Raw genomic sequence first — 20,066 nt, forward strand, 5'->3', positions numbered from 1 at the left:
CCTGTCCATCTCTCCGTCTCCCTCTCTCCATCCCATGTTGTGCCGCACGCCTTTTCCATCCATCCTGTCTGTCTGTCTGTCCGTCTGCCTCCCAGGTCTGTCTGTCCTCCAGAGGATCTTGGACACTGCGGCGGAGCGCAGCTGGCAGGTGACCTCGGTGAACCTGGACACGCTGACGGAGGTGGCCTTCATCAAGCTGCTGCAGGACCTGGAGTACAAGAAGGACTACCACGTGGTGCTCCACTGTGAGCTGGACAGACTCAACTCCATCCTCAACCTGGTAGGACCACCGCCAGGGCTCAGCCATCTGGGGAAATGATCGAATTGCGATCATTTCAAATTTTCTTTTTAAAGTTCCTCATGTTCTGTATTATTCACTAAACAAGCAATAAATCATTGTATAGTATGACCAAAACAACATTGGAATCTCATGTGTTGAGATGAATTGATGCATGAATTTATGTTATAACATCTGTATTTAATTATGGAATTGTAAAAAGAGAAATAAATACGAATCTTAATGATCTCCAGTCAGTAAAAGTAACAAATCCCAACCCCCCAAAAAAAGGGTTAAACATTATTTTAACCCTTTTTATAACCGACATCTTGATTAATTAATTGAATCGTTCAGCCCTTACCACCACCGTGTAGGCATCACACGCTCACACTGGTGGGGGATGATGAAGGTGATGAAGATGAGGGTATTGTTGATGAGGATGTTGAGGATGGCGATGGTGGCTGGGATGATGAAGTTGGTGATGATGATGATGATGATGATATGAATTCAATTTATTTTGACCGTGACCAGGAAAACTAGAAGGTTTTGGTATGGGAAGCGTTCTGATATCCGTTTGTAGTCTTATGGTAGACAAAGTAGTCTTAAACAATCCCTTTGAGCAGACTTTGGTTGGCTATTTTTTAAATAATCCGGTCTTAGACGTCTATCAACTCCAACATTCTTCTGTCTCAAGTAGATAGGCGCACAGAAGATGAAGTCTTGGAATTAATATCCTTTATATATTTATTAAGTTTTCCTCAAGCCGACTTGCTATGTGTTGCTTGTGTGAGCTTGTGCATCCAGCATTATAAAATAAGATTGGCAGATAGCAGGCAATCGGCTCATGAAACCCAAACCCTCTCTGCTGCTGCTGCTGCAAACTGGGATAGAGAAAAGAGGATTTGGACCACCTGGTTCCCCCTAACCCACCCACAATGACCCCCTTCCACCCCCCGGCCGGGCTGGCTTCCTGCAGCGGTCTATTAGAGACTCTGTGTCAGAGGGAACTGCTAGCCACTGCTTTGGCCAGCTTTTCCAAAGACTTCCACAGACAGAGAATACAATAGAGCCCTTTTACATGCGGACTGGGCGATGGCAACAAACACAACATTGTGTTTGTAGATCCTGCATCGCTCCAGCATCTCTAATGTGCTTATTTAATCACCTGGCTCAAAATAAGGGATTTTGTAAATGCATTTGAAAATCATCTATGGAGCAACAGAGGAATTGACTCCCATTCAAAAGGAATAGAAGTGTATGGCTGTTATTTTTTTCTCTTGTTAATTACATTGTGATCAGCCAAGCTTGTCTAATTGTCCAGCAGACGTCTCCATATTAGAAGGTACCTGTATCCCAGCCATCCTTTCCCATAAAGGCTGTTCCGTCTTTATTGCCGTTTTTTTTTTTTTTTAACTTCTCTCCCTTTCATACACACCAGTCAAACCACAATTTATTTCCTCTCCACTGTCCATGGACTCTTTCTCTACAGAAACCCCAGCTCTCTCGCTGTAATCAATCTTTTATTTTCCAGACCCCTTTTCCCTCCTCGTAGGCTTCCTCCCTCACCCATTTTAGGAACTCTCTTCCTCTCTTTTTCTCCCTCCCTTTCTCTCTTTAGTCACGGTTACGATGGAAGACGGAAGACGAGCAATTAATTCCTCAAAGAGAACGAAAGCCTTTCTACTAATTTTGCGTTTGGAAGGACACACACATACACACCAACATACACACACACATACACACCAACATACGCACACCATGACACACCCTCAAACAAAGAGACACATGCTCAGGCACTGCGTTAGGCAGCAAGGCAGTCGTTTGTAAATGGTTGGTTTTCATCATCATTACAGGTCTCTGACAAATACTTAACGGCCACATGCTTCATTCCAACCCTCTCTGTCTCTCTCTTTCTTGCTCTCTCTCTCTCTCTCTCTCTCTCTCTCTCTCTCTCTCTCTTGCGCGCTCTGTTAGATTGCAGCTCAGAAGAGGACTCTGAAAAACTACCATTATATACTCGTCAATCTGGTGAGTGTGTGTGTGTGTGTGTGTGTGTGTGTGTGTGTGTGTGTGTGTGTTAGCATGTGCTTGGATAAATGTGTGTGTGTGCATTTGTGAATGTGTGTGTGTGTGAGTCTTCTAAGCAGTTAAGTATATTTGATCTCCTGCTGAGTTTGTAAATTACAATTTCCTGTGAAGCAAATGTCAAGTGTATGAGTGTTTAATGTGTGTGTGTGTGTGGGTGTGTGGGTTTGATATCAGCGCACGTGTGTGAGTGTGTGAGAGAAGTCCTTTACTCCCAGGGGGTCTCAATATCACTTTCTGATAACCTCTAATGTGTGTGTGTGTGTGTGTGTGTGTGTGTGTGTGTGTGTGTGTGTGTGTGTGTGTGTGTGTGTGTGTGTGTGTGTGTGTGTGTGTGTGTGTGTGTGTGTGTGTGTGTGTGTGTGTGTTACAGGGCTTTCAGGACCTGAACTTCACAGCCTTCCAGTCGCTGGGGGCCAACGTGACCGGCTTCCAGCTGGTGAACACCTCCCACCCGGCCGTGGAGAAGCTCAACCAGGAGTGGCTCGACTTCGACAGCAAAGACGTCAAGCAGAACCGCAGGCGGCTGAAGGTGAGGGGAGCCTGAACACACACACACACACACACACACACACACACACACACACACACACAGAGCGCTGTGGGTGGCCGCCTCCCCAGTGAGGGCCCAGGCAGAGTTATTTAAAAGGATGTAATTATGAACCTACTATTAGAAATCCTATAAGAGTGGCCCTCATGTTCATACCTCTCTCTGATTGGTCAGTACACAGGGGCTTTGACCTATGACGGTGTCAGCGCCATGGCGACAGCCTTCCAGAATCTTCGGAAGCAGAGGATAGATATCTCCCGCCGGGGAAACGCAGGGGAGTGCCTGGCCAATCCCCCCGCTCCGTGGGGCCAGGGGATCGACATACAGAGGGCTCTGCAACAAGTATGAGCGCACGCACGCACGCACGCACGCACGCACGCCGCACAAATACACACACACAGCTACATGCACAACCACACACGCACAACCACACACACCTAGTGCTGTCACTCACAATTATTTGAATTATGGATTCATCTGTAGATGATTAAAGGTGTCATATGTAAGATTTTTCACAGAGTGAGAAATAAGGTTGGCAAACGAGATAGCTGTCCACTCTATCCACTCTGTTGTTTTTCCATTTCTATTGCTCTTGTTGCTCACTCGTGATGGGACACGATTATTCAGTCCAGTTGGCTGTGACTTCCCACTTTCAATGGAAAGCACAAACATACGGGTTAATCAAAACGACCCGAGAAGGTTATCTGACAAGAGCAGAGGTACGAGAGTAAACATCGGTGCGGCATTCCAAAGACGGAGAGCTTCGCCAGCGAGGACTACGGAGAGATGCTGTTTTTTGCGTGTGTTCTACTGTGCACGTGTTCTACTAGTTCTGAAGAAGATAACAGGAGTGATGTTGCTAACAGTAATTATAACAGTGCTGCCATGAAGCCAGCGTGCTGACCATTGGGGTCTGGGTATTGGTCACGTATCCTGCTCACTCCTGCCGCGTGCCGCCTGCTGATGCCGTCCCACTTCCTCTGCACACTGGTCTTCTTGTTGCCGTGCCGCTCACTCTTCTGCTCTCTGTTAGAGCGCGATTTCTATACGTGTACCAACTTTGAAACCTTTTTTTTCCCCAATTGACTTCTGTTATAAAAAACTGCTCGTTGAGCACCTGCAACGGTGGTAATGTGACATTGACCCCTCTGACGTAATTATTTTAGCTATCATCGCGAAATGTCCACGTTACCTGACGTCCTTTATGTACCCACTGGAGTTCTCTGAAGCAGACTTGTGATTGATTGAACAATGATGGCTCATTTGCATAATTACATTCATCATAAATCTGCCATAAACTTCCATTTTAAGGATAATTTCTGGGTCATTTGGGTTTATTAGATTTCTGTCAAGAATTTAAAAACTTTCAAGGTACATCAAAATCAATCTCGACAGATCCCATGTGTCCTTGAGGCATAAAGATGCAGCATGTCAAATACCCAGATACCAAGTTTCAGAATTTATTATGAAATGGGATGGGGGAATGGCCCTTTAGGTTTGATAACAAGTTATACTGCCCCTATAACGCTACCAAACTTCTTGGAGACCTCCGTACTTCTGCTGTACATATATGTATTTAATTTAATAGCTACATTCAATATAAATGTACATTATGTGCATAAACTATAGGTTTTCATTAAATCCACACAGCATCGTTTTTTTTACATCGTTCTCAAAACAATCACTCACTCACTCACTCACTCACTCACTCACTCACTCACTCACTCACTCACTCACTCACTCACTCTCACACACTCACACACACACACACACACACACACACACACAGGAGGGGTGTCTTTCATGTGTGTGACTGTAGCTTGTGAATGTGTCACAGGTGCGTCTGGAAGGCATCACAGGCCATGTCCAATTTGATGAGCGAGGGCATCGTTCCAACTTCACCCTGACCGTTATGGAGCTCAGCCACACTGGACCCATGAAGGTACCTCATGGTGTCACATTCTATTCCCACTGAATTAAAGAATCCAAAACAGACTCACCGTTCAAACCATGCCACATTTTATCCAAGTAAGACGGAGCCACAAATGTCTGTGTTCCTAACCCTAACCCTTACCTGCTTTCTTATCCTTTTCACCAGCATCTGACCTATCAGGCTATTGAAACAAACAGCATAGTCTGGGGTCTCTGGTAATCACCGAGAGAGAGCACCCATAACCTCCCCCATTGTACTCTCTGGACCCCTCACTAGCAGGCAGTGTGTGAGCCATGCATTGTTATTGTTGTTTGGTTGTGCACAGGTCGGTTACTGGAACGAGAGAGAGAGCTATGTCAACACTGTAGTCTACGTCCCAGTAGTGGAGGAATTCTACGGTCTGCAGAACAAAACCTATGTGGTCACTACTATACTGGTAGGTCCAACGAGCCCAGCCGCCCTGCACACATGCGCTACATGTGCACACTTTACATATGTATACACATACATACATGCATGCAAACATACATACATATGCACATATACTGTATGTATATATATATATATATATATATATATATTACAGTAGAGACCTAAATTCATCACAGAGCCATAACCACTCGGTATATTAAACACAGACCAAGACCTAAAATCGGCAGATTTTAGGTCTTGGTCTGTGTTTAATTGTTATTTTGTTAATTGTTATTCCAATAAAACACGTGTTTGAACCAATTAGACAGTCTCAGAAATGAAATGTCTTCGTCTCTACAGCCCTATTTTAAAATGTTAAATGGTGGTGAAGCACCACGATTACGTTATTTGGGGAGTACCCTATAATAGCTTATATATTTTTTCTTTGATATATATATATATTTTTTTTTTAATAGGAATTTATGTCATCACCTGCTTTACTACCGTGACCGCAAAACTGTGATGTGAGCTATGTATATATGTATATACACATATATATATAAATATATTTTACTGCCATCATGGTTCAAACTTACACTTCATAGCTTTTGTGGCCAAAGGAATTTACATAGAAACTACAGATCTCACGGTTGATTGCTCTGTGGGCGCAGGGGGGGGTTTCATTTTTCCTCATATAATCCGTCATTTCATTTCCAAAACTGGAAACAAATGTTCCGGTGGGTGGAGCAAAATGGAGTCGCACCGTGGCGTCTCTCAAACCCTCACAACTGATCCAACCCTCCCATTCACCACCACGCCCCCACCACTGCAGGAGCCTCCGTACGTGATGCTGAAGAAAAACCACGAGCAGCTGGTGGGCAACGACCGCTACGAGGGCTACTGCGTGGAGCTGGCCTCCGAGATCGCCAAGCACGTGGGCTTCAACTACCGCCTGGAGCTGGTGGGCGACGGCAAGTACGGCTCCAGGGACGTCGAAAGCAAGATATGGAACGGCATGGTGGGGGAGCTGGTGTACGGGGTACGCAAACACGTCCACAAACCACTACAAAAACAACAACAACAACTACAACAACAAAAATACTGTCTGTGGAGTTGTTATGGATGCCATTTATTTTGAGAGTTCCCCCCCTGAAAGGGGGGCTACAGGGGTGAGAATAATGAAAGACACGTACTCGAGGATGTAGTCCCGTGAGGAGTGTGTTGCTGGTGATGGTGGTAGTGGTGCTATTGTCCTTGGGGCTTGTACGAGGCTTGTCACCGTCCGGGTTATGAATAGATTACGGTTGCTAGTAAGAGTCGCGAAATGAGTCAACATGAGAGCAGGGACAGAGACGTGTCTCCTGGGAGGAGGAGTATGGAGGGATGGATGGAGCGGGAGACGAGAACAAAAAGGGAGGGGATGGGACTGTAAGTAATCATGCTACTTTGTTAGAGACAGACAGGCAACAGATGTGTTGATAGATAGATGAAAGAGAGATGGATGGGGAGATGAAAGAGAGATAAAGAGATAGGAAGATGACGAGAGTGAGAGAGAGAGAGAGACAGAGAGGGAGAGGGAGGAAGAGGGGGAGGGAGAGAAGCTGGGTTGTATTCTACTGGAGGGAAGTGTAAGTGTATAACGTCTTTGCGCTCTAGTCCCTGGGTTACACTGTGAGTTGAACACTCTTAGGACCTGTTTTGCCCCTGGGTAGCACTGGGATCTAACACACGCTTCCCTTGAAGACTCTGAGGACGAAGACGTGACAGCTGGCTATGAAAGAACTGACTCTCAATTGAATATGACGTTTAAAAACACTCTAAAGTGATTGAACTCACACACTTGTAACAATTTCTCTCTGTTGCATATCTAGTTTATTCATTTATTCATGCATGTATTTATTTGTCTGCTTTCATTATTTCTCTCTCTCTCTCTCTCTCTCTCTCTCTCTCTCTCTCTCTCTCTCTCTCTCTCTCTCTCTCTCTCCCCTTCCTCTGCATGTGTCTATCCCAACCTCTCTCGACCCTCCGCAGAAAGCCGATGTGGCGGTGGCTCCCCTGACCATCACCCTGGTGCGCGAGGAGATGATAGATTTTACCAAGCCCTTCATGTCCCTTGGTATCTCCATCATGATCAAGAAGCCCACAAAGTCCAAGCCAGGGGTCTTCTCTTTCCTGGACCCGCTGGCCTACGAGATCTGGATGTGCATCGTGTTTGCCTACATCGGTGTCAGCGTGGTGCTGTTCCTGGTGTGTGTGTGTGTAAATCGAAATCGATTTAAATCGGATATCTGATTTTTTGTGAAATTTTTTTTTTTTTTTTTATAATAATTTTTTAGGCCATATCGCCCAGCCCGTGTGTGTGTGTGTGTGTGTGTTTGTACGTGTGTATCTGTGATTGTTTCAGAAAAGAGTGGGTCAATTTTTTTAAACTGTATTTGACAGGGACAGTGCAATTTGATTACATTACTGTAAACATGCCAGAGTTAGCCAAAGAGACTACTTTTCATCTGTAGTTCTCTAGTAAAGGTTCAATCATTTCCACAGGAACAATCCTTAAAGGAGCTGTGGGTGAGATTTGAGAGTTGTAAAGAGAGAGAGCACAGAAAAAAGAGACCAAGAATGTGAAACTAAACACCCAACACAATGTTCCCTCCCTTCTCTTCCTACCTATGTTTCTCCACCATTGAGTGTTGCATTTCACGTACCTGTGATTGACAGGCAAGATGGTTTCCTTTACCAATCAGGGAAGAGTTGCCCTGATCAATCAAAAATAAGCCGGGAGCAGTATAACATCTTAATTATCTGAGACAGAGGCAGCCACCGTCAACTGGACTAATAGCTCACAGGTGGCTAGGCCATTTTGAAACAAATTATTCTTGATTAATAACTCTAAACCATACCTACAGAACTGTTAGGTTATATTTTATGTATTATTGATTTATAATTCAGATTTGTCTGGATGAAAGTCAAAAGAAGGAGAAAGGAAATTCCATTACGGCCGAAATGAATAGCACAATGAATAGCACTTTCAAATAGATTCCAAACATTATTTCCATTTGATGTCCTGACCAGGTTCATTCTGATCCTGCCGTTATCGTAAATAGGCGATCCTCTCTGATGGCCTCCGCGGTGACCTCCCTCGTAACTGTCTGACAGGTCAGTCGCTTCAGTCCGTACGAGTGGAAGGGCGAAGACGAAGAGGATGAAGATGAGCAGCAAGCTGGAGCCAGCCCCTCTTCCCGCCGGGCCACTAACGCCTCCTCCTCAGAACACGGCCATGGTACACATCGGATCACTTATTGATCCATCACACTAAGGCCTCATGGCCACCACACACGATGCACAGTTGTCAAAAAGTATGTCAAATTATGTAAAGAATGGCAATTTATTTCTTATTGAATGTGTTTATTAATATTCTGTGAATGACTGCTAGCATGACATATGTTGCATACATACATATAGATACTATCGGAGCAAATATTCTTTGTGTCTAACTACTGTGATTTACGTAACAAAATAAATAGGTCTTTAAATTAGGTGATCATTTTTTAAGCTACTTATTAGCAGTTATTTTCAACAATAAAATGATTTCTTCTTCTACTGTTCCTGTTGTCTATGTGCACTTGTTGGTACTGTTAGGGATTGTCTGACCCAGCTATTCTCCTTCCCTCTCATAGGCTACTCCCAGTCCCAGGCACAGCCCCAGACCAATGGGCAGAACCAGCAAAAGGAGAAGGACTCCCCAGAATACACCAATGAGTTTGGGATCTTCAACTCTCTCTGGTTCTCCCTGGGGGCGTTCATGCAGCAGGGCTGTGACATCTCTCCCAGGTACCACTGGCATTAGGGAACCAAACCTCAACAGCCCCTGTACATCGGTTTGCATTAGATGACTTGGATGCTTTTTGGATTATATTTTGTCCCAGTCACCTGCTGATTAAGCATTGATGCCACACACCTTTTTCTCCACTTATTGCAAGAGAATGAACAAACTTGAAAGCATTTTTTTAAAGGCGGAGTCAGGGTCAAGGTTGCATCTCCTTTGTTGTATGAAACACTCTGTAACTCTTACACTCTTACACTTTGTAAGTCTTCCACGTTGAATTGAGAAACCCTGCCCTCAGTGGGAGCGTGCAAAACCGCTTTGGTAAGAAGCACCTTGATACTATAGCTCCTGATTCTTTAGTCCTGATAATATACCTCTTGACAGTAGTGCCATGGTAGTATATCTTCTAATTATTTAGTCCTGATAGTTTAGTCTTGATAGTATAGTGCCTGATAAGAGCTATACTATCAGGAGCCATACTTATAGTATAGTCCTGATAGTACAGTCCTGATAGTATAGTCCTGGTAGTACAGTCCTGATAGTGCAGTCCTGATAGTAGTCCTGATAGTACAGTCCTGATAGTATAGTCCTGATAGTATAGTCCTGATAGTATAGTCCTGATAGTATAGTCCTGATAGTATAGTCCTGGTAGTATAGTCCTGGTAGTATAGTCCTGGTAGTATAGTCCTGATAGTATAGTCCTGATAGTATAGTCCTGATAGTATAGTCCTGATAGTACAGTCCTGATAGTATAGTCCTGATAGTGCAGTCCTGATAGTAGTCCTGATAGTACAGTCCTGATAGTATAGTCCTGATAGTATAGTCCTGATAGTACAGTCCTGATAGTATAGTCCTGATAGTGCAGTCCTGATAGTAGTCCTGATAGTACAGTCCTGATAGTATAGTCCTGATAGTATAGTCCTGATAGTATAGTCCTGATAGTACAGTCCTGATAGTACAGTCCTGATAGTACAGTCCTGATAGTATAGTCCTGATAGTACAGTCCTGATAGTACAGTCCTGATAGTATAGTCCTGATAGTACAGTCCTGATAGTACAGTCCTGACAGAATAGCTTTGTCTCTCTCTACATTCACAAGGCCAAAGAGAAACAATGCAAATGGTTCTTAAAACTGCCCAACTGGATGTATTATTTTTGTTAATTGTTTGAGGAATTAATCAACTTTTTTTCATTCTCAACCAAATATTGCAAATGTTTTTCAGAGTGGTTACAAAAAAGGGAGCCATACCAATACATTTTACAGTTCAAAGCAAACCCTTTTTGCTGAGAAAGCTTCACATTCTTTTTTAAATTTGGCAGTAGGATTGCCTTACAAAATGCACATCTGTTAATGTCCTAATCCCTTATTTCCTACACATTCAACACAACATTTGATAAACATAGACATATGAGCGTATATTGATTACTTATTTTCACATGTATTTTCTGCACAAATAAAATGTCCTCCCATTAAAAACACTATTGGGTCATGATCAGATATGAAAAAGTGCAGAAAGCAATACGGGCACATAGTCACATAATGTCTAGGTTTTGTGTCTTCTAGATTTTGTACCGCACAAAACTAGCCACAGATGTCCAAAAGAGAGGTGTCCACACGTCACACAATCTTCTTTTCTTCTAGCACGTTTTCTGTGGCTGACTTTCGGACAGCAGTTTCAATTCTGTGGTCTGTCGTTTCAATCCAAGAATGTATTACAAGAAGGTTCAAAAAGGAACTGATTTCTTAGGGGATAAATGATGAGGTGGGGGGTGGAGGTATGTGCTCCTGTATTAATGCAGTAGTCCTTCAGTCTGTGCTTTATACACGCCTTTAAAAGGCGGCAGTACAGCACTGCCACTGGCGTCGTGGGCTACATAAGCGTGTCATTAGTCTGCCACTAGCCTAGATCAAAAGTTTCCTCTCAAAGCCTCCAAGGTCCCCAGAGATCCTCGTGTCAGAGGCTATAGCTGGGGCAGCCGCTGCTCAACACACCAGTGAGCTGTCACAGCCAGAGAGATGAGGCCCTTGTGTATTCATGTATGGGGTGAGTTTAAGGCTATGATTGTTGGCCGCTATCGTGAATGTTTAATTGTGTGTGTGTGTGCGTGTGTGTGTGAGAAAGAGAGCCCATGTGTGGTTGTGAGAGCATGTGTCTGTGTGTGTGTGTGTGTGTGTGTGGGGGGGGGGGCGGGGTTGTCGATGTAACAGGGAGTGCAGCAGTGAGGCGGTTGGGGATTGAATCCCAAGAGATGATTGGCTTGATCTCTAACATTTGTCTGAGGCAGGGGAGCATTTTGCTTCAGTAATTTGAGCGTCTCTTTGTATACAAAAGGACACTCAAAACTATTGAAGCAAACATACATGTACACACACAGCACATACACACACACACGCATGCACCCACACACACACACACACACACATACGAGCACACGCTCACGCACTCATACACACATACAAAGCACGCAGACGCAGGCATGACGCACACATGTGTGTATGTGCCTGGGTGCATGCATACGTGGGTGTGTTTGTGTGTGTGCGTCATGCATGCGTGCGTGCGTGTGTGTGTTTAGGGGTGTAATTTTGGGAACATATGAGCGGGGCTAATTTGTCCCCCAGCAGCTGTTCTTGGCGTGTCTCCGCCAGAGGAGAGATTGCCAAAATGAGAGTGATTCACCGATGGACGGAAGCAGTCTAACACTCCCTCGCTACGGTGTACACCTCCATCCTTTCTCCTATCTCTCTCTGCTCTCCTCCTTTTTTTGCTCTTCTGTTCTGTTCTCATCCCTCTTCTTCTCTTCTCATTTCCTCTTCATCTCTTTCTCTCTTTCTCTCACATTCTCTCACACACTCTCTCTCTATATATATGATATAGAGAGAGACAGAGAGAGATGTATAGGATATAGATATTATATCATATACATATATGTGTGTATGTATATGTATATATGTATATATATATATGTATATATGTATATATATATATACATGTGTGAGCATAATTGTGTATGTGTGGGTGTAAATATTGGTGTGAGATGGCCTGTGATATTTTGGTTCAGTGACTAACTTTGCAGCTGGGTAGTAACAGTGCGGTAATTACGGGTGCCTCAGCAGGATGCAATATGGGTCCTTCTTTTGACCGTGCCGACCTCCATATATCTGGTTCCCCTTTCTCCTTCCCCCTCACAATTTGTTTGTTGTCTGTACACACTGTACCCTCTCTCTCTCTCTTTCTCTTTCTCTTTCTGCCACTATCTTTCCCTCTCTCATATTGTGTCCCCCTCTGTCATCATCCTTGGGTTTGTTGTTCTGCAAGGCTCACACTTATCTCTCACTCCTACTCTCTCTCTCTCTCTCTCACCCTCGCTAGCGTTCGCCCTCGCTCTCTTTCTCTCTTTGGTGTCTCTCTGTCTCTCCCCCTTCATTCACGCAAGCCTTTTTCCTTCCATAACTCTGTCTGTATTCAGAAACTAAAAAGGGAACAATAGTGTGTGATATCGACAATATCCAGAATTCTCCACTCTCAGGTATATCAAACCCCAAGAATATATAGAGACACTTGAACCATATGTATATACAGTATATTCATATTTATAGAAATATACGCTGTATGTATCTAGGAAAAAACCTTGAGGCTCACAGATGTGCATGCACACGCACGCACGCACACACAGACACACACACACACACACAAGCGTATATACATGCATTCATCATTGCATACATATCTGAAACACGCACACACTTCTATACACATATGCATGGGTGTATATATTTAGGCACCCATCCCTTAGGCGTTCTGACAGCTGCTGTCTGGTCAGCTCTGGAAAAGATGTGTGAGTCCAGAGACTTAATTCTGGGTGTAGAAGGGCTACAAGAGCTGATCGTGTGTGCTGACATTTTGTTACATTATCGCCTTACCCTGTTACGTGAACTGATCCTATCAATTGAAATGATTGAGCCTAAATTGCGGATACTTCCTTGTAAAGACGTGTGCTTTCTGTGTAACCATTTTTTTTCGCAAGATTGTTTCCATAGCACTGCACAACTGTTTCAGCAGCAATGGCCTCCACAGACCCTCATGCACACAATGGTTCATGATTGTGTTTGGAAAGCACACTGTCAGGCTTACACATACACACACAGACACACACAGTGTCTGTTCAAAAGAGATGTTGCTCTCACACGCACGCACACGCACACGCACACGCACACACACACACACACACACACACATTTGTGAATATGTTAATAGTGCAGAGTGGATGGTAATCTCAAGTGATCAGCTACAGACCTGCCTTTGCCTCATTCAACCATTATCTCCATGGATAAATAGAACAAGCAATGGTCTGAACTAGATCTACAACTATCAGCACTCCTTCCATTTGAATATCATTACACAGGGACACACAGAGCACCAAAGCAGATCCTCAAACTGGGCAATGCCATAGGGTGCTCATTGTATAGAGGTGACCCTGCCACTTTGTATGTTGGGACATGTTTAACAGTCTCTCTCTCTCTTTGCTTCATTTTTATTTGGTTTGGTTTGGTTCAGACTGGAACTTTGTCCAGTGAAGCAAACACAAGTCACATTATTTAACATGTTGCTCGACTATTGGTCTGAAAATTGGAGAGGAAATCCCAGCACTTCCTTATTGCAGACATGATAATGGATGAACCACTTTGTGTGGTCGTTGTTGTGTTTCTTCATTTTGCTGAGACGATTGCAGTTGAATCTATTGTTTGACCGATTGAGCGGTTACACCACCCCCAAACGAATCGTGTTATTTTTGGAAATGCTCCAGGGTTCAATTAAAATGAACCAAACAGATCAGGTGTGAACGCATGTTTATCAGGGAGCGATTGTTTATCAGTGTGTACTGTAAGTATTTTGTTTGTGTTTACACGCATATGTGCACACATTCACACGTTTGCTTAGTAGCGTCTGTGTTTTCTCTTTCCATTGTCATAGCATCTGTACAACTGAACAGCCGCACGCTCTCAAAACACAATGCGAATATAAGCACGCAAAGTGCACAGCTAGATGTGGTTCCGATGTGTGCTTACGCAACCACATGTGACAGTCTGACCCCATTACCAGGTGAATTTGTCAGCCAAAAGTATGCAATCATTGGGGCACCAGTCATGGAATTTGCGACAAAGCGCTGCTCAATTCATTCAAGGGGATAAGTGTTTGAATATTGCATGAGATGGGGTTTTTCAATGCAATTGTTTTGAAAAGTGGAAAATCCCACAACGTTTCTTCAATTATTAACCAACATTTCAACCTAACAAGCTCGCCTGGAGTGAGCCCAAATGGATGCAGACGTTGCGTATATTGTTTGAGATGAGATGCTATGGAAACATAACCATGATGTGGAAAAAATGAGTTGCATGCAGATTGAGCAATTGCTTCAACACGCATGTTGAGATGTTAATGCCAGTTGAGGTAGGGTGCAGTCAGATTGAGGTCATCGATGGCCAGCCCCACGTTTGTGGTCTAGCGAGAGACACTTTCTCTGTCTGGCTGACTCACTCTCTCTCTCATGCTGTGTGAGACAGTGACTACTGAATCAGGGGCCAGGTATTTGATAAAGCCTTGATCGCAGCAGATCACATTAAGAGTGTAACTCGGAATAGAGAGAGATCTGATCGTTGAGAAAATTAGAGCAATGTGTCAATGCTATTTTAAAATTGTTACATTGTGACACACTGGATTATTTTTATAACTGCATGTCAATGTTTGAGATGCAGAGATTGACAGGATTCTTATTTCTTCTTCCTCATTCAAGGAGGCCCTTACCTGGGCCAAGTGAAATCTCAATACTTATGTTGTCTGTGATACAACATTGTGTTCTTCATCAAACATCCTCATTTGATCCTCCATCATGGAGCCACCAAACGTGTACACCTCTTGTGTCACGACGTTCTCCCTTGGAACTGCTGTGCTGACATCTGTCCAGATCATGTCGGATCTCCCTGAAACTCAGGACGGAATCCGTGTTGTGGTCACACTCAAACCCAGTCGCGCTAATCCGAGACGCACTGTTGACACACGTGCTACACATCCAGGTAACTCCTCTTCCCTTGTACCCTCTATCGCTTGACTGACTTTTATCCCTCTGCTGATTCCTCGTCCACTCGCCTTTTTCTCAGCTCCTCTCCCCTCTTTCTTGGTCGTACTTCAGCTCTACTTTCATCTTTGTTTACTAGGGGCACACAGGATTCTTGTGTGGATGCTGCATACTAATCAAGATGCGGAGCGACACCACGGGAGAAACATCTCTCCGAATGTCAGAGCCATGTTGTTCTGTATGTGGCACTCATCTCAGGCCCCGTCCACACGGGCGAAAACGATTTGTTTTCCTTTGATGCGTTTCAGGAATATCTCCGTAAAGACGGACTCGAAAATGCATCTAGCTGTAGAAACGCTGTAGTACATATTCAAGGCAACTGTGTGGCGCTGGTTCTCCACACAAAAAAAGTGGAGCGCATCAAACCTGCGCACATCAAGCCCTTGATGCGCGCTGTATACAAACATACAGTCGAGGAGGAGAAAGCAGTTGTTAAACCTTTTAGATTGAGCAGAAATACTTTTTAATGTACAGTTAGTAATTAAATTTACCAAGGGAAAAAAAATAATACAAATCAAATAAATAAATTTTCAAAATCAACGCAACTCTCACGTCCCCAGCTGGTGGGGGGGGGGGGGCGATGACGTCATCGTTTGCGTTTCAGGCGTCCACACGAATCCTAACACGAAACCGCACAGGTCCGTTTTTATCTGAATCCGCCCTCGGAGGTGGTTTCAGAAAAGTGTGTTTTCAGGCACCGGATCCGCCGGGTCCGTCTGGATGGTCGCCCAAACCCACGAGACTTAACGCCGTTTCACCAAAAAATGAGCTCTGTGTGGACGGGGCCGCGGCTTGTTGATGGTGTGGGTTCACTTTGTGTGTGTGTGTGTCGGGGGGGGGGGGGGGGGGGGACTGCCTCTGTTCAGGTCAATTTAAGGAAGACAAAAAAAAACTTTTTGAGACCTGTCCCACTATAACACTTAAAGAACTGCATTCTTGATGATCTCTGATGCTTCTGTTTCCATTTAGGGGGGGGGGGGGTGGTATATTGATGTCCAGGCTTTTGCTGTCTCTACTCACTGTGATCCGATTTGGGGGGAGTAGACATAATGTTTGATTAATCTAAAATAAGTTTGGTTTGGTTTGGTTTTACTTTAAATGTCTTCTTATATCCCGTATTTGTATCTACAGCAATTCAAAATGGCCAAAGTGAGATTACCACAAACAATATGTGTATATATATTTAAAATGACAAACGCTGTATGCCAGACAAATCACTGAACGTAGATCCTCAAACGTTCACGTTGCCGCCATCGCCCTCCCTGACGTTCACATTGCCGCCTCCCCCTCTCACCTCGCCTCCCCATGCAGGTCTCTATCGGGCCGCATCGTTGGGGGGGTGTGGTGGTTCTTCACCCTCATCATCATCTCCTCCTACACGGCCAACCTGGCGGCCTTCCTCACCGTGGAGAGGATGGTGTCGCCCATCGAGAGCGCCGAGGACCTGGCCAAGCAGACGGAGATCGCCTACGGGACGCTGGAAGGAGGCTCCACCAAGGAGTTCTTCAGGGTGAGAGAGAAAACCACCGTCCAGCTCTAGCCAGATACGAGGCTACAGGAGGTTTTGACGTACTTTGACCGCATCGCAACAAACCGCCTGTAGCCTTGACAGTCTGGAGGGTCCCTCACAGTAAGATGCTGCCGATGAAATCCTGGAAAATTACTCTGAAAAAAAGAATTCCGGTATCTTGCTTTATACTAATCAAAGCCTTTTGTTGGTTAAAAAATTACAGTATTTTTGATTTGATTGTTTTTTTTTACTATAAGAATTAATAGTAAAAATAATAGCATATTACATTTATTGATTTAATCCAATATATGGCATTCATCTAATTGACAGCACTTGTTTATTTTTATATTTTACAGCCTATAAATATATAATTTGATCTCCCAATTTTAACCCAGCAATTGTTATAGCTGTCAAACATTTTACACTGAATAGTCTTTGCCCTGAGGAGAAATATCTATGTTACATATACAAATATTCTATGTCCCATTCCAGCAAATCTTTTTCAAAACATTTCAAAATAGGGCTATTGATTTGCAGACATTGAATTACCATCTTGCTTCTGAAACAGTTAAATTGGTTAAACCAATTTGTATTTGAAAAACTTCAGCAAGCAAAACTACAACATTAGAAGTAAGTTCTGTGTGGAGGAAGTCAGTGGCTTTCAACCCACCTGCGATCCAATTTAGACACAAGGCTTTGAATCTATGGAGGTAATGTAAAATTATGACAAAACTCAAACGGGGGGTTGGTAGGTCTGCATTGAGCAGCTTTCAATGAAATAGCCAAATCAAGAGCATGCAAATAAAAATCAGACTTTTTGTAATTTGAACATTGTCTTTGCAAGCTGAAAGTGATCAACTACAACAAACAAATCAATAAATAAATGCAAATGTCAATCAGTTCTGCAGTATTCCTTTGTTGACATCCTACAAAGAACTGAAAGTGCACCACAAGAGTCGCTCTTTACAGAGTCTCTCCCTCTTCCCCGGTGCGCACAGAGGTCCAAGATCGCGGTGTTCGAGAAGATGTGGTCGTTCATGAAGAGCGCTGACCCCTCTGTGTTCGTCAAGAGCACCAACGAGGGCGTGACGCGCGTGCGCAAGTCCAAGGGCAAGTACGCCTACCTGCTGGAGTCCTCCATGAACGAGTACATCGAGCAGAGGAAGCCCTGCGACACCATGAAGGTGGGCGGCAACTTGGACTCCAAGGGCTACGGCGTGGCCACGCCCAAAGGATCCCCTCTCAGGTACGCCTCGATTCACCGCTCGTTATGAACCCTGTCGACTCACTTGACCCTCTGGCTGTGTTCCGATTGGTCCATTTGGTGCCCTGTATAGTCGTCCAATGAGGCTGTCACCTTTTTGTACAGTAGTGTTGTCTGCATTGCTTGTGTACAAATCTGGGTTCCTGGTATAGTGCACTTCTTCATCACCGTGTGGAACCGTAAAATAAGTGTCCAACTGATGCACAATTATTTCCTCACTTCATCTCATGATGCATATCGGATTCATTGTCATGTGATTCATCCAGTAGAGATGGTCCATCACATACGGGATGCGCTTGTTTGCGTGACCAATACGCATCACGCAGATGGAATCTGTTGCATAATTAGTGTCCAAATGCCCCCTATACTTATCCTCTAAATAGAATCAGATACTGTATAGGGTTCCCTATGTAGGGAATAGGGAATGAGGGAACAAGGGAGCCAAATCGAACACAGCGTCTGCTGACACGTGTCTTTAAGCCTGTAGGTGGTTTAGTGCTGATGTCATTCTTTCTCTGGGTTTCTGTTTATGATATCATGTGTCTGTTAGATTAGGGGCTCAAGTTTAATGCTGTGGAAGCAGAATTATTTTTGATTTAAAACATGCATGAGGTTTGCTTCTTTGACATCGTTTTGTTTGTCATTCACTCATTTATTCATTGAGTCATTCATTTGTTCAACCATTTTAATGCAAAATGAAGTCCTTCTTTAAGATCAAAGGTGTGGTATTTTACAGGCTGATTGGGAAAACATTTAGAATGGTCCATGTGGTTTCACTGGATAGCCCCGTAATAAATTAAGTCACGCTGGGATGGATTCAATCAGAAGATAAATCAAACCGAAAAGAGAACAAATAGCAAAGCAGCAAAAACAATATGCTCTTTCTTTGCATAACACAAAAATAGGTTTGACATTTCCAATTTGTAGAGCCTGTGTATCTTCTGCTATGCTGCAGCATGTTCACGGGTGCATTCCATGTTTCATTTGGAAGCAGTCGCATCGCTTTGTAACACTTTTTGTTTTTTCCATCTTAGCTTAGATTTTATTTCTCCCACACATGTTCAAGTGGCTACTCCGTTTCTGTTTGATTAATAAGTAATGAGTAATACACAAATAACACCTGCATGGTCACAAATATATCCTTAGTATATTTCAACATTTAATAATTTCCAATCTCAGTTCCCTGAACCTTGATTACTGTAATTTCTCTACAATATTTAAAGAAAGCCTACTTGCATTTCTATGGCGGTTATCTAAATCCATGCTTTATATCAGGTTTCTGGACTCTCCCAGGGATTCAGTGTGAGCCACACACCAGTTAGGTGTCACAAAGTTGTATGATAAGCTGCAAACTTTGATTCATGCCATGGGATTCAGATCAAATCATGGATAATGGACATACACACGTCAACAGGCTGTTATTATTCTGCATAAACACGTCCTCCAGGTCTGTGTAATGGGATTTGATGTATTCTTCGTTGATACAAAGGTTGCACCAGTTCTATCAACCCATACAGTTGTTTTCACAACCGGATTATTGACGCAGTAATTTGCCGATGATTTGCATGATGGATTATTATATAATATAATATAGTTATAGATATACTGTATATATATAAATAATATTATATAATTTATTGTCTGAAACCAACCCAATGCCAAACCCCTATTGGCTAGTATATTTACACTTTTATTGGATATTTTTATCATAGTATACGTAGTGCTTCTGAGCTCTACGTTCTTGACTGAACTGCAACCTCATTATTCTTTGGGTTCAGCTACATCCCAAATTAAATGTAGCTAAGACGTCCCTGCTGGTGATGTCATTGCTCTCCAGTTGACGCATTAAAGTTCAACATTAGCATTTTGTACAATAATTAATTGGCCTGTTTCCACAACAAACAAGCCTTTTAATGCTGAGATGATTAGACGTTTGCAGCGGTGATGGGTAATCTCGTTTGAAATTCAGGGCTATATGCAAATAAATGAAGACATGAATAGACAGTAGCACCGAGGGCTGTCGATGGCCTGGGAGTGCCTGAGGTTCTGCCCCAGGCCTGGTCTATAGATCTGCAT

At 43.6% G+C, this 20,066-nt stretch overlaps 1 protein-coding gene across 1 annotated transcript in view; it reads left to right on the forward strand.

Moving 5' to 3' along the window:
• LOC311354486 (glutamate receptor 1-like) overlaps positions 1–20,066 on the forward strand; it is a gene marked incomplete at both ends in the record, with an annotated part of 54,481 nt that overhangs the window by 25,623 nt on the left and 8,792 nt on the right. Inside the window, 12 exons of the mRNA XM_084474281.1 lie at positions 96–280; positions 2,252–2,305; positions 2,736–2,894; positions 3,087–3,254; positions 4,750–4,854; positions 5,171–5,281; positions 6,089–6,295; positions 7,288–7,503; positions 8,413–8,536; positions 8,934–9,087; positions 16,528–16,726; positions 17,725–17,972. Coding sequence (XP_084330407.1) covers positions 96–280; positions 2,252–2,305; positions 2,736–2,894; positions 3,087–3,254; positions 4,750–4,854; positions 5,171–5,281; positions 6,089–6,295; positions 7,288–7,503; positions 8,413–8,536; positions 8,934–9,087; positions 16,528–16,726; positions 17,725–17,972 — 1,930 coding nt within the window. The remainder of the gene's footprint in view (positions 1–95; positions 281–2,251; positions 2,306–2,735; positions 2,895–3,086; positions 3,255–4,749; positions 4,855–5,170; positions 5,282–6,088; positions 6,296–7,287; positions 7,504–8,412; positions 8,537–8,933; positions 9,088–16,527; positions 16,727–17,724; positions 17,973–20,066) is intronic.

Source organism: Micromesistius poutassou (assembly GCF_964030765.1).
Source record: "Micromesistius poutassou genome assembly, chromosome: 10".
NCBI classification, from domain to species: domain Eukaryota; kingdom Metazoa; phylum Chordata; class Actinopteri; order Gadiformes; family Gadidae; genus Micromesistius; species Micromesistius poutassou.